At 39.0% G+C, this 26,514-nt stretch overlaps 2 protein-coding genes and 1 pseudogene across 7 annotated transcripts in view; 1 reads left to right on the top strand and 2 right to left on the bottom strand.

Annotated features, from left to right (window-relative positions):
- STYX (serine/threonine/tyrosine interacting protein) overlaps positions 1-10,267 on the top strand; it is a 38,378-nt gene extending 28,111 nt beyond the window's left edge. The window contains exons 10-12 of one of the 3 annotated variants that reach the window (XR_008380829.1): positions 2,431-2,524; positions 6,675-6,824; positions 8,899-10,267. Coding sequence is in view for 2 of the 3 variants with exons in the window: in XM_053595838.1 (XP_053451813.1) it covers positions 2,431-2,524; positions 6,675-6,748 (168 nt within the window). In the remaining variant the exon portion in view is untranslated. Of the gene's footprint in view, positions 1-2,430; positions 2,525-4,129; positions 4,152-6,674 lie in introns of those variants that run through there. The other 2 variants (XM_053595838.1, XM_053595839.1) reach the window with 2 other exon arrangements.
- LOC128588987 (heterogeneous nuclear ribonucleoprotein A3-like) lies at positions 4,148-6,663 on the bottom strand (annotated as a pseudogene).
- Positions 10,268-12,122: 1,855 nt separating the features above from the next.
- On the bottom strand, positions 12,123-24,826 carry GNPNAT1 (glucosamine-phosphate N-acetyltransferase 1). Of its 4 annotated transcripts, none has more exons than XM_053595840.1 (6): positions 24,260-24,822; positions 19,925-20,092; positions 18,880-18,942; positions 15,720-15,847; positions 14,824-14,885; positions 12,123-13,304 (listed from the first exon to the last, which is right to left on the bottom strand). In XM_053595840.1, exons 2-6 carry the CDS (start codon positions 20,076-20,078, stop codon positions 13,157-13,159), a joined length of 555 nt encoding a protein of 184 aa, XP_053451815.1. In that variant the 5' UTR covers positions 20,079-20,092; positions 24,260-24,822; the 3' UTR covers positions 12,123-13,156. The 4 variants fall into 4 exon arrangements, with proteins under 4 accessions (XP_053451815.1, XP_053451817.1, XP_053451818.1 ...); XM_053595842.1 differs by having other exon boundaries at positions 24,658-24,784; XM_053595843.1 differs by having other exon boundaries at positions 24,606-24,740.
- Positions 24,827-26,514: the final 1,688 nt, after the last annotated feature.

Here is a 26,514-nt window from a genome sequence, read left to right as displayed (position 1 = left end):
TCATTGGTGTCCTTGATGATTTTGTGAAGAGGGAGGATCAGCATAATTGCAGGGAGTTCAAGAAAAAAGTGGGAAGAAGTGAATTCAAGCAGGAAGAATAGACAACTTTAGGAATTTCACTTTAAAGGGAAAAACGGAAGTAGTAATGGGAGGGAGAAGTAGAGTTTAGAGTTTGTTTTCTAAGATAGGAAGAGTTTAGCGTATTTGTGTGCTAAGTGGAACAGTCCAGGAGAAAAGGAGAAGTTTATATTTTGCCAGAAATGCGTAGTATGATCTGTTCTCTTTGTTGATTCTACTATTCATGATTTCTGTGATTCTGTTATTTTTTTCTCTCTCATTTCTTTGAGCTTATATAGTTGGTATGTCATCTCCTATTGTCACATTTTTTCCCTGAGTCCTTTTATCTCTTCTTTGAATTCATTTTTAGGAATGCCATTGGCTTAGGCAGCTCAGGCTGCCATAGCAAAATACCAGAGTGGGTGGTTTAAGAAACACAGTTCTGGAAGCTGGGAGGTCCAAAATCAATATGTCATCTGATTGATTTCCTGCTGAGGGCCCTCCCTTCCTGGCTTGTAGATTTCTGCCTTGCTGTGTTTTCACAAAGAGGGGCAGGATGTAGGGGAGGGGTGGAAAGTACCCTTGTGTTCCTATAAGGACACTAATGATCATGGCTGCTCTAGCTTACAACCTCATCTGGCCATATTACCTCTCAAAGGCCCCACCTCTTTTTTTTTTTTGAGACAGTTCACTATGTTGCCCTTGGTAGAGTGCTATGGCATAACAGCTCACAGCAACCTCAAACTCTTGGGCTTAAGCGATTTCTCTTGCCTCAGCAAGAAAAGCTACAGGCACCTGCCACAATGCCCAGCTATTTTTTGTTGCAGTTGTCATTGTTGGTTAGCTGGCCTGGCCAGGTTTGAACCTGCCAACTTTGGGGTATGTGGCTGGCTCCATAACCACTATGCTACGGGCGCTAAGCCAGGCCCCACCTCTTAATACCAGCACTTTTGAGGGTTAGAATGTGGACCGATGAATTTTTGGGGGCATGCAAACAGTCCCATAATAGCCATATTTGTTTTGATTATAATTTTCATCTGCTTCATGGTATAACTTTAATGGTATGTTCTTTATGCTTTTGGGTTATAATGTTGCTTTTTTTTTGTCTGTGCAAAAACTGTGGTTAAGACTTGTACTGATTCCTTATTGATTATTGTTTATCTTTGAACTAGAGGTATTCCTCTTAGATTAGCTATTTGTCCAAGAGAAAAGTTGTGGAGAAGGGACCAGAGAAATGGTTGGGGAGGCAGATACCTTAAATTTTCTCTGGTGGCATGACTTTCCGTGAGTAAGCAGCCTGATGTCACAGCTTTGTTTTGTTTAAACTGATAAACATTGGATACACATTACTGTCTGTTACCTGGGGAACCCTTAGTAAAAGTCACTGGGGGTGAGGCTGGGTATGTGTACTTTAAAGTGCCTCAGGTGATTCTCACAGATAGCCAGGCTAGAATCCCCTGCCCAGCCTTTATTATCAGCTGTCCAAGGTGAGTTGATCTTGGCTGCATGCTCTTCCACCTTCCTATACTTACAGGGCTTCTTGCAGACATGGAGGAGGGGTATTTACACTGTCTTTAGTGTCTCCTGCCTCCTATAGCCACTCCCACTTGTGACTTTTTGGTTTTACCTTAGGTCTCCACCTTTTTTAGAGAACTCTGAACTGTACCTGCTCTGCCTGGTACCTGCAGAGGCAGGCGTCTTCTGTCTCACTTAGGATGGTTCTGTCTTTCAAAAATTTTATTGTGGAATATGATACACATAGAAAAATGCATAAAATGTAAATAAACATCCATGTAACCATCACCTAGGTCAGGAAGTTAGATGTTTACCAGTGCCCCGAAAATCCTTGTGAGGCCGCTTCCCAAGTACAGCTCTCTCCTTTTATAGTAGTAACCACTATCCTGACCTGTCTGGTAATTACTTCCGTACTTTTCTCATTCTTCTATTTATATTCAAGGTTATGGGTATTTCCTAGTTTCATTGAATGTTTTCCATGTTTTTGGAAAGGGAAGATGAACAAAAATGCCTTTATTCCTCTAGCTTTAACTGAAAGCAGAGGACTTCTGAGATTGCCAGTTTGGGGGTTGGGTTGTTTTTTATTTTATGTTTTTAACAAATGCCCCAGTGGCAGCGGACACACTGACTGGCAGTTCAGCGTGTGGTCCCCTAGTGCACGCTTTGGCTTGACTTGATTTATAGTGATTGGTGGTTGTGAAATTATGAGATAGGAATTTGAAACCTCCATTTCTCCTACAGTAATACAGTACCAGATTTTTCAGTGTAAAATAAGAATACTAATTATGTGCACATTAATCACGGGGTATCCAAGAATGTAAATGATTAATATATTCTAGTAATTAAAACTTTTTTTAGGAATATGAAGCCATCTACCTAGCAAAATTGACAATACAGATGATGTCACCACTCCAGATAGAAAGGTCATTATCTGTTCATTCTGGAACCACAGGTGAGGAATTTTCCTTTTTAGAGAAAGTTGATTTAAATTGTTGAGAAAACTTTTGGTAAACTATTGAATTAAAACAAGATAATATAAAAAAAGATTAATTTTATGTATTACAATAGCTTCTGTAAGTTGTGCCTAGTCAATTAGAATATCCTGGTTGGAAGATCAGACATCTACTTGGTTTAATTTTAAGTCTCTTTAGTAGTATAGCTGGCTGTGTTGAAAAGATTAAAATACTAAGAGGAATCTGGAGAGGGCGCCCCGAACATACTTAGGTGATCTTACTAAAAATAAAGGGTGGCCAGGTGCAGTGGCTCACTCCTGTAATCCCAGGACTCTGGAAGGCTGAGGTGGGAGGATCACTTCAGCTCAGGAGTTTGAAACCACTACCCTGAGCAAAAGCAAGACCCAGTCTCTACTAAAAATAGAAAAATTAGCTGGGTGATGGGGTGGGCCCCTGTCATCCCAGCTTCAGGGAAGGCCAAGGCAGAAGGATCTCTTGAACTCAAGAGTTTGAAGTTGCTGTGAGCTCTAGCTTGTACAACAGAGTAAGACTCTGCCAGTGGATGGATCGTTCCATCACTCTGCCTCTAAATAGGTCGGTGGATGGATGGATGAATAGATAGATAGAGGTTAATAAATGAAAGCATGTTTCAAGTTCAGTGGGGTGACTGTTGTAAATAAGCTACTTCTGTTTTTCTCTTGCCATTAATATTTCAATCCTTTTCCCCCTCCTTTGCTATTTCAGAATTATCCCAATCCCTTCAAATTTCAAAGTTAAGACTAGTCAGTGTTGACCTGGAAATTGAAGATAGGTGATCTGATCCAAAAGTCTAGAACTCTTCCCACTGCATTCCTTGTAGTGAAAAGGTTGTGTATTCATCCCTCACTCTCAACTTCCTAATTGTTATTGAGTCTTTTCTTGCCTTTGCCATCTTTAATTACCTCCAAATCCAATAGGGCGTGTTTTATCATTATCTTTAAAATCTCCCCCCACCCCCCACCTTTTTGAGACAGTCTTTCTCTCTCGCCCAGGCTAGAGAACTGTGGCATTGGCCTAGCTCATAGCAACCTCTTTAACTTCTGAACTCAAGCGATCCTCTTGCCTCAGCCTCTGGAGTAGCTGGGACTACAAGTTCCTGCCACAACCCCCTGCTCATTTTCTGTTTAGTAGAAACGGGGTCTTGCTCTTGCTGAGGCTGGTTTCAAACTCCTGAGCTCAAGGAATCTGCCATGCCTGGCTTTTTCCTTCCCTTTTTTAATTAATAGTAACCTTAATCTAGTTCAGGTCCATACTGGCCTTCCTTCCAAACTCTTGCCCTTTCGTCTATTCTGTTCATTGTAGCCAGACTTATTTTCATGAAAGATGTTTGTAATACTAGTATTTTTTTTTTCCTTTGCCGACTTTTTCATTGGCTTTATTCCTACAGAAGAAAGTATGTAGCAGGTAGAATGCCAAGAATGCCACAGATAGTAAAGGCCCTTTTGGTTTTTGAATTTCTGTTTCCAAATCTGTACTCCAGAAAGCTGAACCCACTGATGGTGTCCTGTGTATATCGTCTTTTCTCCACCTAAAATGGATCACATTCAGTTTCCCTATTGTTCTAGGTGTCATCAAATGATCAGCACACCCTCCTCCAACTCCCAGTCACGTGGAGTCCTGTAGAAGCACAGCACTCCATCTGAAACTTAATCACAATGACTGGACTTAGCCTAATGGCCAGGATATTTTCTTCCAACTTACCCATTTTATTGATTTTATACGTTTTATCCTTATTAATCTTACAGTGATATGCAAAGTATTAGCTTCATGTTAGTGTTAGTCTGCCTTCTGAATTAACCTTACCACCAGGATTTAACACAGCGTGTAGGGTGTAAGTTTGAGGCCATGCTATTGTTAAGCAAAAAACACAGTAGACCTTCTGCTAGTTTACTCCCTAAAGTTTTCCTCCATTGAGACTCAAATTTCTTTTCTTTTTTTTTTTTTTTTAAGTTAAAAATTCCTTAATTTTTTATTCCTGGTACCACTACCACAATTTACAGGGCAATATACCTGATGTAATGAAAAGAAAAAGAAAAAGACAAAGCTACAACAGATAAAAGACCTCAGGAATGTACATCTAATTGACATTACATTGCATTAATCAATAGCTGCACTTTTTGCAAACTGTGACTATGACAGTCCTGAACGAGAAGTTTTCCTGTTTAAGCTGCAGTAACTTTCCTGACTATAGATCATTGTTCCTTCTGTGGCAGATTTTTATAGTTCCTCTAATGCATTTGGGACGACTGTCTCAAAGTAACCTGCAGCTTTCCTGACAACTCCTCGCTCTCTGTCCTGCTAAGAACTGTAGCCCTTTTATGTTGTTTTTAGAACCTTCCGCTACCATAGCCACCACTTCCACCACCAGATCCATAACCACCACCATATGGACTGCCCGAGCTTCTTCCACCAAAACTGCCCCCTTTCATGGGTCCATAATTTGATTGCTGTTGTCCACTAATTTCCAAAATCATTATAGTTCCCACCACCACCATAGTTACCACCTCCAAAATTTCCTCCTTCATTGTAACCATCATATCCTCCTCCACCACCATATCCGCCACCTTGGTTTCCATATCCTGGTCCACCACCACCATAGCCCCCTCTACTACTGTAACCAGGACCACTGCCACAGTTCCCACCATCACCTCCAAATCCACTGTATCCACCATCACCTCCTCCATAACTACCTCTGCTGTTACCACCTCCACCACCATATCCTCCTCTTCCACCAAAGTTTCCACCACGGCCAAAATTACCTCCACCACCTCCAAAGTTTCCTCCCTGACCCATAAAGTTGCCAGATCCACCTCCACGACCTCTTTGTGATCCAGCAGACTACATCTCTTGTTTAGAAAGGGCCTTTTTCACTTCACAATTATGCCCATTAATAGTGTGGTATTTCTGAACAATTTTATCAACAGTGTCACGATCATCAAAAGTTACAAAAGCAAATCCTCTCTTTTTTCCACTCTGTCTTCCATAACTTGTGGTTTCCATCTTGCCATACTTTTCAAAGTAGTCTCTCCAATTATATTCTTCTGTATCTTCTTTAATACCACCAACAAAAATTTTCTTCATTGTAAGATGGGCCCCAGGCTTTACAGAATCCTCTCTAGAAACAGCTCTCTTTGGTTCCACAACACGCCCATCAACCTTGTGTGGTGGAGCACACATTGCTGCATCCACCTCTTCCACACAAGAGTAAGCCACAAAACCAAAGCTCCTGGAACGTTTTGTTTGGGGATCTCTTGTGACCACACAATCTGTGAGTGTGCCCCGTTACTCAAAATGTTCTCTTAAACTATCATCTGTAGTTTCAAAGCTCAGACCACCAATAAACAGTTTTCTCAACTGCTCTGCTTCCTTTGGATCATGGCCCTCCCCCCACTCCCCACCCCTGGGGCCACAGCCACAAATGCTGGAGTCAGGCTGGGGGCGACTGAGCTGCGGTTTTACCTCCATTTTGAGACTGGACTCGCCTTTTCCAACTCGAATCCAATATGGGATCCAAGACTCAAATTTCTTAATTGTAACTTACTGACATATATGGATTCTATGTAGAAAATTTATTTAACAGACTGTGATACGAAGAGTGTGTGAAAGAAAATCTCTTCATCTGTTCCTTCCAACCCTCGACTTGTTCGTAATGAAAACCAGTTTCCAAGGACAAGTATTTTCAGCTACTCTTCGTAATAGCATCTGTGAAAGTAAAATGATAATTGTGTCTACAAAAAAATCATACATATATAAGATTCATTTCTTAAATCTTATATCATGTTGATGGTGGCTAAAAAAAGCATAAACTTGTTAACCAAACATTTATGTATCATTCTTTTTAAAAAGTCTATTTTGAAAATTATTTATTATACGTAGTACCTAAGGCACACTTAAATTCTCAGGAAGGAAAATATATCCTCATCAGGAAAAAACATAGTTTGGTAGTTTATAACTAAAGAATTTACTAACTTTGCTATAAATTCAGTCAGGGAATTTTCATAGTGCCCATGTGATATCACATTGTGAAAAACAAATTTTTACTGCTGTAACATTCTAAGATGAGTTTATTTAAGTTTACATTTTATGTTATCTTCACGCAATAACTTTTAGGCAGTTTGAAGAGAACACATGATGAGGATGACGACTTGGGAAACATGCAAGTGGCAACTGCACAGAATGGCTGACTGAAGAGCAAAATTACAGAGTGTGAATTTCTATTTGGAAAGGAGAAAATACCAGAGACAATAATAATGTAAAATGGTAAAAACACAAGTAGTTTTTTTTCAATTATCTGTTGCTTCCAGACACATTTCTCAGCAACTTGTTGAGCAACATTTTAAGATGTTGGACTCCTGCAATAGATGGCACTGAGGGTTTTACTCCTTTGGTTTTTTTTTTGTTTGTTTGTTTTTTTTAAGAAAAACACTTTACAAGTTTTATTATAAACCAAGAATTTTGGACTTTCAAAGAGGTATTATTGCAATAATGCACTTTTCATACTTGAAATTTATTTGTATGATATAAAGTTATTACTTTAAACAAAATGCAAGTTAGGGGGGATTTGTTTATAAAGTTTGGGTAATTTATACCAAGAATTTCCTAAGGTTTGCTAAAAATTCACTTTTTGTTCTGTGTATTACATTTTAAAAATAATTTTACAGTTCAGTTTTATGATGGAACCTCTTACAGAAACATTAACAAAATGCAGGAATCTGCCACATTTCTTTTGTAGTGTAAGTTAATATCTTAATTATCATTTTGTTTTTTAATTTCTTGATCCCTTGATGATCTTTAAATCATGACACTAGGAAACTGTCTCTACTTTAACATGGTCTTAATTACTGCTTCCTTTCCTATTACTTTCCTAGTTTGTTTATTCTATGGAGAAAAACAACAGTGTTTTAATGATAAAAGGAACGTGTTTTGCTTTATAGTACCAAGTGCTTAAAAACAAGAGTAGTGTTCAATTTTCAAGTGACTTTCCTGTTTGGTTTTTTTCTTTGTGGTAAAAGCCAAATGTTGTATTTGTTCTTTTCAGTGTTGCCCAGCTTTTTCTTCTTTTGTCAAAAATGATTCTGAATAGAATATATTAAACCAATGTAGCACTAATTTTTTTCTAAATGAAGCCCAAAAAAGAAGTGCCTTGCATCATTAAAAAAAAAAAAAATCAAATCTTCATGACCTCTAAATTAGTATGTAGAAAAGATCTTAATATTTTTCTGTAATTTTTTTCAAACCAACCATAAATTAGTTTAAACAAAGAAGAAACTTGAAGAAACTTTAGTAAATTATTTGCAATATGGAACACATTTACTCATTTTTTTGCTGTCTTAGTGACTCTGTGAGATTGTTCCAAGGGAGATACCAGCTTTTCTTTGAAGATGCATTTATTGAGGAAAGTGATTTGTGGGAGACTCCTGTGTACTTTAAATTAGCATTTTAATCAGTTCTTTGTGTTCAGTTAGTCCAAACTTCCCCCATACTTACTTTGAGTGAAGTCACTGTATGGATTTTTGGTTCTCCCATGTTTTTATTTATATGTATAACAATTATTCTAAGAAAAACATTTTTGCTATTTTAAGTATGATGTGAGGGACGAGAAGAATGTTTTTTAACTTTTATAGTTGATGACTTTAGGGTAGCACAAATACAACTCCTTTGTATCTCCCTTTTCTCCGGCTTCTCTCAAGGTGCTTTACTGATGGGAGTGATTGTAGTACATTCCCCGGTATCAGAGGCACTATGCAGAGTAACCTGTTACACCAAGTTGCTCCCTGTGATGTAATACTACAGTAAAAGCTTTTTTATCCAACCTAGTGGGAGAGTAGGACTGAATTAAAATTACTGTTAAGTAAGAGTTAATTCCTTTGACCCAGGTAGTGGTAGTCTTCTGATCTCTCTCTCCCCTTCCTTCTCTTATCTTACCACCCTGAAAACAACCATTAATCCCATTGTGGTCCAGTATTCTGTTGTGTCTGATTAGAGCATTTCGTGTACAGTGGTGTAGTGAAGGATTTGCTTTGGGTATTCAAAAATTCCAGTTGATAAAGTTACCATATAACACAGCTTCCCTGTATACAGATCACTATTGGATAGGCCAGCAAAGTCTCTTATAATCTAACAGTAATCTATGGTGCTTCATTCAGCATAAACTCTGCTCAAAACAGTAGCCCTAATAGTGAATTTATGTTTTAAAAATGAGGAAATTAAGAGTTTGTTAGTTTCATAAACATATCTTCTTATATGGTCAAAAATACATCTTTGGTTACTAGTACTCCTTCATGGCTGATAATTTCCACCTTTTCTAACCACTATAATTGTTATGTTGTCACAGAAGTGCCTGCCCAGCACTGTATATTAAAGATAACCTCTCACAAACACTAGAAAGGAGAACTGTCGTCATCTTGAAAACCGTTATCAATGTGGATAAAGCACGAGGTTCATTCCACGTTTCAGAACGTGGCGAGTTTGTTTCCTGGAACCTGTTTGTCTACCTGATGTTCAACTAGTTCTTCTACGATTCCTTTCTTTCCATTGATGTTTTGTGTTAGATAACCATGGTAACTTTAACCAATCATGAATTATTTTCTAGAGTATTTGAATAATGTGAGTGACCACCCAATTTTAACTTTGTAATCTGGGCATGAAATTTAAAGTGGAATTACATCAAAACAGAGGGAAACTGCATTACTGTCCTTTTTGAAAGTATGGAAACTTAAATATTGAAAATGTTGAAACTGGAATGGCAGTGTTCTTACCTTCTGATTTAATTGGTTCATGTTAATTTCTTATCTATTAGATGTTTAAGTAGCAGTTAACCTTTGTTTTTTTCTATCTATGGTAGAAATGTTAAACTGTGATAGCTTTTGCTCCCACCTCTCAACCACTTAACTTTTAGAGCAGAATATTCATTTTGGGAGGATTCTGTGTTTCATTTGAATTTACAAGTAATGTCAGAAAATGTTAAGCATGTCCTTTTAAAAATATATATAAGGTTTCTAATTGTCTTATTACTATGGTAATTCAAGTGAATTAGAAATATTTAACTGCAGTCTTGAATTATAAGTTGAGATGTACATATCAGAATCTCAACTTGATGTAAAGTAAATGAGCAGTTACCTGGCGGATTTTTTTTAATAACTGGTTCAGTCCATGATCCTACAGCAGACATAGTTTCACTTCAGTGTTTACTTTCTTTGTCCATACAACAATGGTCTAATAAGGAAATGACAGGAAATAGCTGAGAATTACTATAAGGTTTTATTTTATTTTTTAATTGATTAGAAAAATGTTTCTAGATCTTTGAATGCTGGATATTTTTTCTTTGTCTTTCCCATCTGTGGCAGCTAAAAAAAAAAAAAAATCACTCAACATTCAGGTTTACATGTTAGCTCTCTCCTAGGGAGTCGCCATACCTCACAGTTCAAAGTGTATTCTACAGATCAGTGACATTATACTAACATGTAATTGCAGTTTACTATGCAGCAAAAATGATTCAAGAAGAAAAATAACCTATAGTGTCTATTTACCTTTGTATAGGCAATTGCTTAAGTTACTCTGCTTTTAACATTTGTACTTGGATAAAATGCTTATGTATGTATAGGAATGTCACAGTGCAAGATGCTGCTAGCCCAGGCACAAAGTATTAAAATTATTTTGTGAAGATTGGTGGTTGTATTAAAACTGTTGTGCCATTATACCTCAAAAAAGATTGAAAAGATCATTCATACTGCTTATGTCTCAGAACTTCATTTAGTTACTTTCTAGATAAAAGTAATCTTTTTATATGCCACAGATTAAGAAGGGTAAGTGGATATTTGAATATTGAAATGCACTTAAGAGTATTCTCCAGGGGGTGGCGCCTGTGGCTCAGTGGGTAGGGCACCGGCCCCACATACCCAAGGTGGCTGGTTTGAACCTGGTCCCAGGCAGCTAAAACAGCAATGACAACGGCAACAAAAAGAAAAAACTAAATAAAAAAATTTTTAAAAGCCATTATTAAGAGTATTTTCCAAAGCACTTTGGTCACATAGACACTGAAAATTATCAGTAATCCATGCAAACCTCAAATTCCAGCTCAAGTATATTTTTAAGGATTAGTTGAGGGATTTGGAGGTGAGGGAATTCTGAAGGAAAGGGTAGGTGATCCATAGACTAGCTTCCAGCTTATTAAAAAAATACTTCTTGCTTTTACAGTACCATCTTCCCCTCTTAGCCGACCTACAGTTGGTGCTTCATCAAATCTAAGGTCCCATCACAACTGCATCATCATTTTAGATAACCAGTAAAGGGCAAAACATTGCTAATGACATTATGACAAGCCATTGGTCATAAAATGTGTCCGGATGTCAGAGATGTTAGAGTGCATCTTACAGTCAATGAAGTATAAATACACAGAGCGTATGTGCACAGTAAAAAATCTGTCCTTTTTAAAACTAAAAATGCTAAAAAATGTGAATATAATCTATATATTAATGTTTCATATACCGTTTCCCCGAAAATAAGACAGTGTCTTATTTTAAGGTGTGCTCCCAAAGATACACTAGGTCTTATTTTCAGGGGACGTCTTATTTTCAGGGAAACAGGGTAGCATTTTTTCATACTCAGGTTTACTGACCATATAGCTTAGAAAATCATAAACATACTCCTATGAACTAAAGCCAGAGACCACAACTGATTGTCTTCAATGACTTTTTTTTTTTTTTTTTTTTTGCCTGAGACTAAGTCTCACTTTGACACCCTTGGTAAAGTGCCGTGGCATCATAGCTCACAGCAACCTCAAACTTTTGGGCTCAAGGAATCCTCCTACCTCAGCCTCCAAAGTAGCCCAATGACAATCCCTATTTACTAAACCCTACCTATAACTACTCCTGTGAGGGGATTTAGGAGGAGCCCTTAAGAATACCACTGAAAGAGATTTATGGAAATACCTTATCATTTTACTTCAAACTGCTGAGCAGTAAGAAATGTAATAAAGCATTTAATTTTGCCTTTTAGTAGCCTTTTTTAAAAAAGAGAGTCTCCCTTGTCACCCAGAGTAAAGTGCAGTGACGTGATTGTAGCTCACTGTAGCCCAGAAATCCTGGGTTCACAAAATCCTCCCAAAGTAGCTAGGACTATGGGCGTATGCCACCACAGCCAGCTAATTTTTAAAATTTTTAAAAAAAATTTTTACCGTTCTTGCTGTGCTGCTCAGTTAAGCCTATTTCTGAACAGAATTTACCTAAGAAAGCTACTGTCTGCCAATGTTATAAGACTCTTGAAAAGTCAGACCTAACTTACTGCTTTCACTAGAGACAGATGAGTTCACCTGCGTAGGGCTTGAACAGGTAAGTAATGTTGGCTCTGTTGGTGAAGGATTTCTGTTGTTTTGGAAAGCTAACTTTAGCTGAAATCTAAAATCCAGTTGTGGTGTTAAGGGATGTGAAACACATGGTCTTTACTTTCCAAGTTCATTTCACAGATACTAATAAATACAAAACTCAAATTTTATGCACCATGACTTATAGTAGAAAACTCCAGAAAAGCACAGAGAAAATTCTAACACATGACCATCCATCATATGAACAGGTTTATTATAACATGGAATGCAAAAGATTAGAACCATTAAAGTGTCAATTCTTCAACGTTAAAAAATAATTAAAATAAATAAAATCAAAACAGGATAATGACCAGAGTAATAGTATCGTTATAATCACATTTAAAAGAAAAGCTTCCATCACCATTTTAAGAATGTGACAAATAACAGTATGATTCCACTTAACTTTAGAAGACTCCATTTCATAAAGATATTACTCAGAAAACAGGCTTCAGGTACGCATGAAGAGAGAAATGCAGGCATTTCTACCTATGCTAAGATTTATTAATTCACTATTTAAAAGTACCTTAGATGTCCCATTATAACTGCTCTTAGGTAGCTATTTTTAACAAATGGTAATTATTATATATTGCAGATAAGACAGATGGTACTTTGTCTACGTAGAACTATACTATATAAACAGTAAAACATTTAAATTATTTTACTATGACTCTTGTAACATAAGTTAATTTTCATTTCTATTACTGTTAGGGTCAAGAAATATTGGACTGCTGTATATTTAGATGTGACTAATTTATCCAACTTGATTTGTTATATAGGAAATGATATGCTCCCCCCAAGTGTATATATCAGTTTCTTTGAAACAAATATTACATTGTACACATGTGATGAGAAACAGCCTTATTCGATGTGTACTTTTTGAATGAGCAGTACTGATAGCTGGTGTATGACTCCTTACTACCCAAATTCTTGACTACCAAGAAATGAAGGCAGACTTTAGAAAAATACAATGCAAGAAAAGATTCAAGTTAAAAATATATTCTTTTGGTTAAAAATCACCCCCTTTATAATAATCATTTGTGATCTGAACTCACAGAATGTCCCACCAGCCCAAAATAATCCTCTCAATGTCATACTTGCAGTATTACAATGTTTTTTTTCAGTCTGGTATTTATAGAGGTTACTGGGTCACAGCAACATAGTATTTTAACTCTAGGAAGAGGATAGCTTTGTACCATTAATGCCTTTGATAGTTCTCTTTCTTGAAATATCTTTACTTTAGAAATCTCCGACACATGTAGTTTTCTTCAGATACTGTATATCCAAACTTTTTATAGAAACCAACATTTTGTGGTAGGCATTCAAGAGTAATCTTATAACAGTTCAGTTTCTTGCTTAGCAAAGTAAGGGTTGATAATAACCTGAAATTTAAAAAGGGGGAAGATGGGAAGACAACATATATTAATAAAAATGGATTTTATAATAATATAAATTGTCAAAATAAAACTTAGTTTTTATTAGCAATGGGTTTAGATCATAGGCTTTCCCATTGTATTCTTTTAAATATTCAAATTGTAACTGATGAGCATTTAAATCCCCAAAGCATTTTTATTTGGTTTCAAATATACTTTAGTTATCTTCAGCCTTTTATTTTTATTTATTTATTTTTGAAACGGAGTCTCACTATGTCGCCCTCCGTAGAGTGCTGGGGTATCACAGCTCACAGCAACCTCAAATTCTTGGGTTTAAGCGATTCTCTTGCCTCAGCCTGCCAAGTAGTTGGGACTACAAGTGCCTACCACAATGCCCGACTATTTTATTTTGTTTTTGTTGTTGTAGTCGCCATTGTTGTTTAGCTGGCCCGGGCCAGATTCCAACCCACCAGCCTCTGTGTATGTGGCCAGTGCCCTAACCACTGTGCTATGGGTGCTGAACCTCTTCAGCCTTTTATTAAATAGGACAAATACTAAACTCAACCTAAACCCTCTCTAAAAATAAATTTTAAGATATAAACACTAAAGACTATCAATCTTTAAAAAAGTATTGCCAAAATTATTTTGTGAAAAATCTTTAAATCTATTTAACTACTTAGGAGCAGTCAACATTCCCATATAAAATGGGTACATGACAGCTTTGTTTTTAATTATTTTCAAAACTAACATTTGTAAAAGTAGGTATTGGAATAATTCAAGATTGGTCTAATTAATATGAAGCATCTTTACTAATCCTTAATGAATCCAACCCTAGTTAAAAAAAAAAACATGGTTCTAACAGCCTTAGGATAAAAACTATGAAAAATCTACAGAAATTTGAAGGATTTTCTCATGTTTAAATAAACTAAAATATTCTGTCATTTAGGAAACAAAGGATCTTGCTGAAGTTATAAAATTTTAAAAGGTATGACCAAGTCAAGAGGACTTGAATACCAGAAATCGGTCTGTTTTATTCACTAATACAGTCCAAATACCTAGAATAATATCTAGTATGTAGCAGGTCAGAAGAGATGGTATTAAAAAGCAGTTCTTATAAAATAGACAGTAAACTTATGCAACCTTTACCTTTAAAGATTTAGGTGAATGTACAGAAGATTATATAGTGAAGCCTGTTTCCATACACATTTTTAGACCTTCTGATACTGAAATCACAGAATATTCTGTAATAGTGGAACATTTCCTTTGTTTTTAAATATGACAGAAGCTGGGGCAAATTACCTGACTAACCCAAAACTTTGTTTCCTACTAGTATGAGAACATGCTATTAAACATTGATTACTTAAAGACATTACTATCTGGAAAGGAGTATATGTCTAATTTTCAAACTTTATTCATTAAATTTAGTCTAAGCTATAGAGAATGGGTTCAGAATTAATGAAACCCAAAAAGTACTTCAAAAGGGAAAACTTTTAGTTTCTGCGGGGTTACCTTGTTTCTGCCTACTTACAGTTTGCCAAGCTGCTTTCCTCTGCATTCATCACTAACGACAACGTCCTCTACTCTTCCTCTCTGAAAGTATTTACAGTGTTTAAAGGACTAGGCATTTGGTTTTAGCTGAAACACATGAGTTTCTCAAAATTTCACTGACAAATAATGTTTTGTAACCAATTTCACAAAAAAAAAAAAACACACAACTTTTTACTCACTTATTAGAGGAAATAGTATAATGAATCAACTTGTGACCTCATCTTGTTTTGTCTCCAACCTCCCCGCGCCACTGACTAAAGCAAATACCAGAATCCACATCACCAAAATGTAATCTTACCATCCATCATTCTGCTCCTTGTTTCACACCAATTTATTTCAGACATCCAAATAAAATTATTAACTTAAATTCATAAGCTTCACAGAACATACTCTGAGTGTTCCCATCCTATTCTTATTGGGTTAGCTAGGGGTTTTGTTTAGTATTTCTTGTGAATTCTTGAGAGGTCAAAGGGTACTACAAGCATTAGAAGTATCACAGAACAGAACATGGTATGGTATTCTCAAATGTTTTACTACTTGAAAATGGCTAAAAATTTGTGCTAATGCAATGTATTCAAAGTATTGTTTTTGCAAAACATAACAGGCTTCTATACATTCCTACTAAATTACACGACACCATTTGGTTTGTCTATGACAATACCAACCTAACACAACAATTTTAGCAAACAATTCATACTGTTAATAGATTTTTTTCTTATAGTTCTCAGAAAGAGCACACTGGGAAAAATGCCTGTTACTAAAGGATTTGTAAGAAGCAATGAAAAGCAGTGTGAAAATATATTTGTCTAATGAAAACTCAGTTTTGCTAAAAAACACTTGTCCATTTTACTCATAAGTGATAATGTAAGCACATACCTTAGCACAGGAATGAATAAACTTGTGTTCTATTATCAGAGTTGCTGTAGCAACAATCTGTCCTAGAGTCACATCTTCCACAACTGTAACGTAATAATCCCCTGATTTCTTCATATGCTCAAAAGATTCTGTTGAAATAGGAAAACAAAGTTTTATTTAGTAAATATTCAACTTTATTAAGTACCAGAAAAATATTAGGATTAACTGACTTAATTATTGAATATTTAAAGGTATTTTTACCATAATAATTTACTTTCCATTTTTAAAGAAAATGTTACATTATTAAAAATGACTAATTGAAATATCAGCAATCAGTATCAACTGGAATATAGTCCATACATTTAAAATATCTGCTAGCAAAACAGACTAATAATAGCGATTTCAGATGAATAGCACTTAAAATTGTAGATGCTGCCATTTCTATCACTAATGACTGAAAACGTCAATTTCTATAAACAGATTTCTTTAACCTTTAAACTCAACAAACATTCAAATAGAACAAAAACTCTGCAAAATGGCGGTGCCCGTGGCTGAGTGAGTAGAGCGCTGGCCCTATATACTGAAGGTGGCACGTTCAAACCCAGTCCTGGCCGAATTGCAACAAAAAGTAGCTGGGCGTTGTGGTGGGTGAGGGAAGAGAATCGCCAAGCCCAGGAGTTGGAGGTTTCTGTGAGCTGTGACGCCACGGCACTCTACCAAGGGTGACAAAGTGAGACTCTGTCTCTTAAAAAAAAAAAAACTCTGCAAAAGACAAGAGCATGTTTACACGGCTCCATTTGGTAATTGTTAGTCTTCCTTTGTGACAGCAAGTGTGTCATGATTACATGCTTGCTCTTTAGAAACAATCATTATTTTGTTTGCTTTGAAAGTACTTTGAAAGGAAGTGAAAATTTTCTTTCCATTTTCAAGTAATTTTTCCAAATTCACATAGCAAGTAAGAGCAAAGATATTTTCCCCTCAAATTGACCTTTAATATTTATATTGCTGAAATAACATGGTTTCCCATCTAATCTGATATGCACACACAGAAATTCAGGAATAAAAACTGAGCTAAATCTCTTATTGTTTATTTCCATACTGTCATTCTACATAGGGGTCTGAAGTAGAAAGAAAAAACAAATTCAATGAAGGAAAAGAAGAATTACAGAAAACAAGAAAAGGCAGTGTTAGAGCACTGGACAGAGTTAGGAAGGTTTTAGTCCTGTCCTTACCAGTAACTACTTGTGATCTTGGGTAGAAGTCATTGGATCTCTGGATTCCCATTTTCCTCTGTGTCCACAAAAGGGAGTGGAGGTTGGACTAACTCAAAGATAGCTGCTAGCCTTGAAATTCAATATAAATGAACCCACAAATAAAATATGTGCTCTTACATTTTTGATTTTTGTGATGAAATTTCTGTGAATAACCTAACCCTAACCACATGAAAGGAAATAAAGGCCATCCCCAGGTTATGGACAAGAGTCGCTAAACGTAACTGGGATACCTGAGGAACAGTGCGTGTGCAGTAGTAGTAATAACACCATAGTGGCTCGTGTTAGTAATGATAGTACACTGTAATAAGAACACCTGTACTGTAACAGTAAGACACAGAAATGACTGTTCTCTTTTTTTTTGAGACAGTCTTACTATATTACCCTTGGTAGAGCGCTATGACATCACAGCTCACAGTAATCTCAAACTCCTGGGCTCAAGTGATTCTCCTGCCTCAGCCTCCCAAGCAGCTGGGACCACAGGCGCCCACCACAACACCTGGCCATTCCTGGTTGCACTGGTCGTCGTCGTTCAGCAGGCATGGGCTGGGCTGGAACCCGCCACCCTCGGTGTATGTGGCTGGCACCCTGCTCACTGAGCTACGGGCGCCAAGCCATGACTGTCCTCTTTTAATTCAAACAACATAAGAGCAAACTCACACAGAAAGTTTAGATGGGAGACAGGAGGGTTTTTTAAAAAATACTAAAGTTAACGTTCATCTAATGTTGCATCAGTGCTAGGCTAATAGGACTGATACACTTATTTTGATCTAACCAAATGATTAATATCCTTTCCACACTTATTTTGATCTTCTAACCAAATCAATAATATCCTTTCCAGCCAGGTGGCTTGTACCTATACTCCCAGCACTCTGGGAGGCTGAGGCGGGTGGATTGCTTGAGGTCAGGAGTTGGAGAACTGCCTGAACAAGAGCAAGATCCCATCTCTACTAAAAATAGAAAAACTAGCTGAGCCTTGTGCAGTGGCCCCTGTAGTCCCAGCTACTGGGGAGCAGAGACAGGAGGATCACTTGAGCCCAAGAGGATGCTATGAGCTGTGATGCCATGGCACTCTCCCCAGGGCCACAAAAATGGTAATAATAATAACACCTTTCCACTTCAGTCTTAATCCTCTATGCTGTTTCACTGGAACACTGCCTTTCGCACGTTCCTTTTATAATTGTTCTGATTCTTCTCACAGCTGAGCAGCAACCAAGGCCTAATGCTCTCCCAGCTCTCTCAGCAAACAAATGATGGCGTCTGGCCTTTCTTGGCATGTTTAATTATTTCTGCTGATTCACCTTTCTCTTCGCTGCAGGCTCACCTGGGTGTGCAATAGACTGGAAGCATGGTCATGAGGGTAAACAGACTCACAAAATCCATTAAAAAGTTCAGGTGAAAGTGATGCCATGTGTAATCAACGCTATAAACAATCTGACTATTACTGAGCATAAGGATGCTGGGCCAGCAGAAAGAGTGTGCCATGTGGGTTTGTGAGAGGAATAAATTATTATTTGATTAATAATAATTAATTTGATTACTGAATTATAAATTATCCTTATGGGGAGCCTCAGGAGCCCGTTCATAACTACAGAACACTGTAAGTCGGGTCTCCTGTAACCGGGGGCTGCCTATACTAAAGAACGAAAAATCTGCATAGCTGCCACCTAGGTCCTATGCTTTAGTATTAATAGCTACCTAAAAGTAGTCAGGTATTTTGCCAGACCAGGTTCTTCCTATGTTTGGATTCTAGAACATTTAACATTTAAATTAGAAAACAGCTAATTTGTTATTTGAATAACTTCCAGCTACTTGAACAAAAACATAAGCACTGAACAGAGCTCTAAACAAAAACAAAATCTTGTTTGCCTTTGTTTCTTTTCATTCAGGAAAGAGGTGAGAGTACTTACTCATGAATTGTTCAGGGTTGACAACTCCAGTCTCTGTCAGCTGCCCTAGTACCTTAAAAAAACCTAGTTTTAAAAAACAGATTTCAAGTTATGAGAAGAGCAAAAGGAAGACAGGGTATGAAAAGAAGCAATATGTTAAACTGATGATGGAAAGTTATTTTTAAAGAACTTCCTATAATTTTTAAAAATTATTTTACTATTAAAAAGGTTAAACTGAAACCTGTTCTTTCTATAATCACTACATATAACAATAATAATTTTGCCAGTGCTTTTGCTTGAATATATCTGTGAAAAAGTGCTAACTTTACTATCCAGTATTTTTAGAACCAGCACACACATTTTCCAATGTAATTTGCATTAAATTCGATGCAAAGGATGCCAAAATTTTCCCAATATGTGATTTGGTTTTACCTTAAAAGGTAAGTTTCTCACTATGAGCATGAATATATTACTTGTGAAATAAAGTATAAATAACATTGTTGAGGGTACAATTTTTTTTTTTTTTGAGACAAAGTCTCACTTTGTCACTGTCGGTAGAGTGCTGTGATGTCACAGCTCATAGCAATCTCAAACTCTTGGGCTCAAGTCATCCTCTTGCCTCAGTCTCCCAAGTAGTTGGCACTACAGGTGCCTGCCACAACGCCTGTCTATTTTTAGAGATGGGGTTTGGCTCTTGCTCAAGCTGGTCATAAACTCTTGAGCTCAGGTGATCCACCCACTCCAGCCTCCCAGAGTGCAAGGATTACAGGCGCGAGCTACTGCACCTGGCCCGAGTATACAAATCTTATGAGAAATCTTTCTGGCTTAATTAGGATGGAATAGTTTTATATTTAGTTCATTCTAAATATTTCACAGCAATATTTGGTCACAACATGACATATACACATTTAAATTGAGCATTCCCGTCACTTTAACAATTAAGTATAAGAAATAGTCCAAAAGTCAATTTTTAAAAAATGATCAGCATCCTAATGTTTATGGAGAAAATGGAAGGGCTAGTTAATGTTAGTTCTAATCAAAATTGGTAGACTAAGTGAGTCCATACCTCTATTTAAGTCAGCAGTACAGAGAGGCCTCAAAACCAAGCCTTCTCCAGGGTGGGTTGGGGAAATGGCTGGAGAAAATGTAGCCGTATTCTGACTCCAGTCCACTTCTTTGAGTAGACTTGGGTCAAACATAGGAGTCTCATCAGGTTTCATCTTTCCAGGAGGGTCTAAAATAAAAGTTTGAATGTTAAGGCATTTTCTTTTCTTTTCTTTTCTTTTTCTCCTAAAGTGCCTGTACTTACAGGAAAGGACATTTTGTTTAACAGAAGGAAAGCTATTATGATTGAGGAGAAAGGTAAATTCTTTATATAAACTAGTACAATTAGAGCATTCTTTAACAGATATGAAAAATATTTTACTTCAAACAATCCTGAATCTAACATCACATGGCACTACACATTAAATGACTATTAAGCTTTAGACTTTTTAAATTTATTTTTATTTTTACTTTTATTTTTGAGAGTGGACCGAGGATCTAAACCTAGTCATAAGACCATGAGCTTTGGTGTCAGACCTAGTGCTCAAATGTCAACTGTGATATTAAGGTAATTAAGCACTTAGAATCTCATTTCTTCATTTGTAAAATGTAAATAAATTATTGGAAGGATGAAATGAACTACTTTACACAAGCAAGCACTTAACATGCCGGCATATCGCAAGTACAAGATATATTCAAGTTAGCAATACATTTAAAATTCAAGTTTAAAGATTCTTGGCCGGGTGAAGTGGCTTGCACCTGTAATCCTACCACTCTGGGAGGCCAAGGCGGGTGGACTGCTTGAGCACACGAGTTTGTGACGAGCCTGAGCAAAAAGCAAGACCCCCGTCTGTACAAAAAATAGAAAGAAAAAAAAAAAAACTGAGGCAAGAGGATCACTTGAGCCCAAGAATTGCAGGTTGCTACGAGATATAACATGACAGTACTCCACTCAAGGTGACATCTTGAGACTGTGTCTCAAAAAAAAAAAAAAAATTCTTGTTAATTTTTTTTCACTTTGGAGTCTCTGTGGCCCTGGGTACAGTGCCATGACCTCATAGCTCACAGCAAACTCCAAGTCCTGAGCTTAAGCAATCCTCTTGTCTTAGCCTCTGAAGTAGCTGGGACTACAGGTGCCTTCTACAAAACCTGGTTTGTTTTTTCTGTTTTTAGTATAGAAGGGGTCTTGCTCATGCTTAGGTTGGTCATCAACTTCTGAACTGGAGCAATCCACCCTCTTTGGCCTCCTAGAGTGCTAAGATTACAGGCTTGAGCCACCACATCCAGTCAGTTTTTTTCCCACCTTTAAATTAATTCATCGATCAGGCCCTGTGCTGGGCACAAGGATTTCAAGAAGAATGACAGGTTATATCTTGTGTTTATGTTAAACCAAAAGTTAGCATTCTTAGGTAGGAAAGAATAAAAACATAGTTTATGTAGAATACTGAGAGGTTTTTTTTTTTTTTTTCTCTCAAAAAGAATTCACCCTTGGCAAGTGGATTGCCTGAGCTCCCAGGTTCGAGACCAACCAGAGCCAGAGCAAGACCCTGTCTCTAAAAAATAGCTGGGTTTTGTGGCAGGTGCCTGTAGTCCCAGCTACTCTAGAGGCTGAGGCAAGACAATCTTGAGCCCAAGAGTTTGAGATTGCTGTGAGCTGTGACGCAACAGCAGTCTACCCAGGGCAACAAAATGAGACTCTGTCAAAAAAAAAAAAAAAAAAGATTCAGAGCAAATTATGCTGCAAACACTATTCCTAGTTCTAGTAACATTCATCAAAGGATATAAATTGTGATTATTTCCTATAAAGATGCTTGAGTTTACAAAATGTAGTCTGAAAAAGGTTAAAATTTTTCATGAGAGACATGGGAGAGGTAGACAGCAGAAAAATTAAGATTATGGAGGCTTTCACTAATGAATTTTAATCAGTAAATACTAAGATTTTCCTGCACTTTTCTTTAATCAGATGGCCTTATTCCATGAATGGTCATAAAAATACTGGCTAGCATTTATTGACTACACATTTGTTAACTCTTAACAAATACAATGAAGGGTGTATCATCATTTACTGCGTAGTATTTTACGGACAAGGAAGCAGGCAGAGTAACCTGCACAAGGTTACAGTGTGAATAAGGAACAAGGCCAGCTTCACCAGCATGGAGTACACGGCTGCTAAGGGCCTTGTACTCAGTTTCTTTGCTGCCACTGTTGTGAAATGCTGAATGATTTTTTAACAAAGAGCCCTGCAGTTACTCTGGATTATCACAAATTATATAGCCAGTCCTGCTAGGCAGTATGAGTTTACCTCCTGTGCTCTAAACTGAAGATACAGTGAAGATAACACTAGTGTATGTGGGTGAATTCCCCAGGAGTTGAAAATTTAGTAAAGAGCAGCACTTGGAACCTGTGTTTAGAAATGAGAATTTTGGGCAGCGCTTGTGGCTCAGTGAGTAGGGCGCCGGCCCCATATACCAAGTGTGTCAGGTTCAAACCCCGCCCCGGCCGACTGCAACAACAAAAAATTGTCCGAGCCTTGTGGTGTGCCCCTGTAGTCCCACTGGGAGGCTGAGAATCACCTAAGCCCAAGAGCTGGAGGTTGTCGTGAACTGTGCCACCACAGCACTCTACCAAGGGCAACAAAGTGAGACTCTATCTCTAAAAAAAAAAAAATTTTCTTAAAAAATAAAATAAAATAAAATGGGAATTTCATACTAGTCAAAATACATTAAAGCACTTTGGGTAGAAATATTAAGGCAATCAGAAATTACTATCAAAATGTTTTTATGAAACAAAGCCATATTTAAGACTTGCTTTATCTAATTCCATCCTCAAGAGTAGGACTCTGATGGGCCCAACTAAATATGCCAAAGCAAATGGAACAAGTGTGGTTTGATGCCAAATTCCAAAGAATTTCAGAGAAGAACTAAATAGGTAATTTTATTTGGTTTACAAAAGAAATAATACCTTAGCATTTTAAGGTGCCTCAGATACTGCAGAACTAGAAAATTTCTGCAAATAAAACTGCACAATTGTGTTAAACTCAATCTCGTTATCACTGGGATCTTAAAGTTTTTAGGTAACTGTAAAAAGTAAACTAACCCCCCTTAAATATTCCTCAAGAATCTTTTCTATTTAACTGAAGTTAGCATTCATTTAGAAGGCCCATATATGCCTAACTCTAGTCCAGTAAATGCCTAATAAATGAATAACCAATTTTATGAAACTTATCTGGAGATCGCATTTTAGAAAATCCAGAGTAAAAAAAAGAAAAGATTACCAAACTTACCATAGGTGATATCACAAAAACCATACACCCAACTCATTTTTACTAGTTGTAACATCAGGTTTCACTCAATTGAGTACTTTCAACGCACAATTTCAACCATATGGTTTCCCGGCTTCTTTATCAAATTTGAATACAAATGGGGAGAAGCTGCCGCTTAGAAACAGACAATTGAGAGCAACAAGTAATAGAAACTGGGGATTAAGATTTTACAAAGTTGTTACACACGTTCAGACCAGACCAGCCGTGGGACTCCTGCCTGTAATATAGCAGTCTGAGAGGGGGAGGCAGAAGGATCCCTTGAGCTCAGGAGTTGCAGACCAGCCTGAGAAGGAGCTAAAAAATAGAAAAATTAGCCAGGCATCCAGAAGGGCGCCCGTAATCCCACTGCTTGGGAGGCTGAGGCAGGAGGATCACTAGAGCTCAGGAGTTTGAGGTTGCTGTGAGGTATGACACCACACCACTTTAGTCTGGGACAAAAAGGTGAAAATCTGTCTCAGAAGAAAAAAAGTAGTTATACAAATGTAAAAACTATAAAGCCATATCTAAACTGCGTTATTTGTCTCAAGAGCCTCTGGGCATCATACTTTAGTACCCCATGAACCGGAAGTGCTGTTTGAGACTAGGGTTCCTTTATACACATTCAATTACAGTCTTACTACGTCTCAAGCTAAGTAAAATTTCCTCGTTGATGGTTTTAACAGGCCATATTTATTAAATTATGCAATTGCAGAAGTTTTCAAAAGTATTTTCTGGTAGTTTATCTGATGATCACTATCTGAGACCACTATCCCCAATGTGGTGAAGAAGGTGGAACACTTAGATGTTCCAAGACGTGCCCCGAGATAACCCGGCAAATGAATGAGTTGGACTGGAATCCTCCTCCCGTTTCCCACCTTGGGCCCCAGATTACGAGGCTCAGCGGGCGCCGATCCGGACACCACCGTGGCAGAGCGGCAGCTCTGCATCCCCTACTCGGCGAGTCCTGCCTAAATAAACCTGAACGTCCCGTTCGTGAGCAACCGTCCTAACAAAACGAATCCCACAAAAGCCCGTTCAATACGGAGTTGGACTTACATAAACATCAGCTCTCAAAACAGCAAGCACAGTCCAGGACGCCGCGCTTCTAGGGCAGAAGCCCGGGGAAAAGAGACAAAGGGTGTCCCCCTCTACCGGGGGAAGACCCGACCTGCGGGGCAGCCACTCGGCTGCGCCCCACGGGAAGAGGCCGGAGGCGTCGGGGTCCACGCACGGCCGGCGCTGCGGAGACTGCGAGCCGAAGCCGGGGAGGAAGAGTTAGCGTCGACCGCAATGCCCGCTCGGGCCCCGGCCCTCCGCTCCGGGAGCGTGTCCGGCCGACGCGCTCGGCTCCCCAACACCGGTCCCCGGGCCCGTCCCGGCCCGCTCGCCGCAGCAGGCGCACCTGTCTGACGAGCCCGGCCGCAGCCCCCCGGCGGCACGCCGGCCCTCCTCACCCGCGCAGGCCCCGCAGTCCGCACTCCTCCCGGGGCGCGTCAGACTCCACCCCGCCGCAGAGCACGGCACCGGCTCCGGCTCCGGCTCCGGCTCCAGCGCCCGTCCCACCTCGCGCGCCACAGTCCGAGTCCGCGGCCCAGACGTGGCAGCACTGGCGCCTCCCGCCCCGCCCCGCCTCTGCCCCTCACGCAGGGCGGCGCAGGCGGGGGCGGGGCGGAGGTCGAAGCGCGCCCGCGAGCGAGGGGCGGGGCGTTGCCTGGGCGGGGCCAGGGAGAAGGGCGGGGGCTGGGCCGCGGAGGAGGCGCGCCCACCGGCGCCCGGGAACAAGGGGCGGGGTTGGGTTGCGCCGGCGCAGCAAGCGGTAGCTCCGCAGTCAAGTCCTGCACCTCCCGCCCGCTCCCCGCGGCCTTTCTCGCGGTTTCGTTGTCTCAGTCCTTGTCCTTCTGGAGATGAATCTAACCAGGAATTAGCCAAGCAGCGTAAGCGGTGAGCCGTATTGGCCTCTGCTTGTCAGAAACCGGAGACTCGGCCGCCTGTCCCGCTGCCCTTCCCTCGCCATTCTGTCCGCCGCTCGGAGCTCCTCTCCCGGGTCTGCGCGCGGCTTCGCCTTAAACGACGAGTTGGGGCCACTGTTTTATTTCTCCGTCCCTCCCCTCGAATCCTTTTTGGGTGAACGCGGACTTAGGACAGTGGTTCTTAACCGCGCGGATTTTGCCTTCCTGGAGACTTCGGCGAGGTTGAGCGTGTTGGGCCCCGCGTGCAGCAGCGGTGCTGCGGGGTCTCCCGCGGGCCGGTGCGGGCGGGGAGGTGGGGCGTGTGCTCGTCCCCGCGCCACGGTCGCCCGGCCAGAGACGTCACCACTTCGCCCTAGGTTGGGAGAAAAGTGAAGTTTATCCCAGACGCATTTGTAGAGTGTCTTGCCTAAATAGCATTTGTCCACATTTTATGGAGTAGGAAACAGGTTCAGAGTTGTTAAGTAATTTACAAAAGCCACCCAGCTAGTAACTTCCCTTCCTTGCTTTGTACCGTAACATTCGGTTCGTTGAAATTGCAGAATATTTTATTCTTAAACAGTAGTGTTTACAGAATCAACCCCATAGATTGTCTAATTATATTTTATGCTAACTTACAAGATTTTTTTCTTTTCTTTAATTTCAGATTAACATGAGGGTACAAATGTTTAGGTTACATAGTTGCCCTTTCTAAGGTAAAGTTTAAGTTGTAGTTGAGCCTTCACCCGGGTGATGTGCTCAACGTCCTCACATTGGGTACATTAGGTGAGATCCCGCCATTCACCCGCGCTCCCTTTTTCTCCTCCCCCCCGTCCCCTCACTAGAATATACTTGTGTTTTTCTCTCCTGTGGGCATGTAGTTGTTTACATATTGGTTTCATATTACTATTGAGTACATTGGATAATTGTTTTTCCATTACTGAGATACTTTACTAAGAAGAATGTGTTTCAACTCCATCTGGATAAACACACAAAAAGTAAAGTCTCCATCTTTTCTTACGGAGTACTTAATATGATATACATATGCCACAGTTTGTTAATCCATTCATGGGTTGACAGGCACTTGAGTTGCTTCCAGGTCTTGGCAATTGTGACTTGAGCTGCAATAAACTTCGTTTGTGAGATTTAAATTTCAGTTGTCTCCTTTTTGATTTATTCATTCTCACAAATTCAAACGTCAATAAACTAATAGCATCCATAGCTCTGTATTTATTCCCATTTTTACTCTCATTAGTACAAAGGAATATATTATTTAAGACGTAGCTGGGCTCAGTTGCATGCCCCTGTAGTCCCAGCTACTGAGGAGGCTGAAATTGGAGAATGGCTTGAGCCCAGGGTTGGGAT

The sequence above is a fragment of the Nycticebus coucang genome, chromosome 6, assembly GCF_027406575.1.
Source record: "Nycticebus coucang isolate mNycCou1 chromosome 6, mNycCou1.pri, whole genome shotgun sequence".
Lineage (NCBI taxonomy): Eukaryota > Metazoa > Chordata > Mammalia > Primates > Lorisidae > Nycticebus > Nycticebus coucang.
The sequence above is the reverse complement of the archived record's forward strand: the minus strand, read 5'-3'. Positions and strand labels throughout refer to the sequence as shown.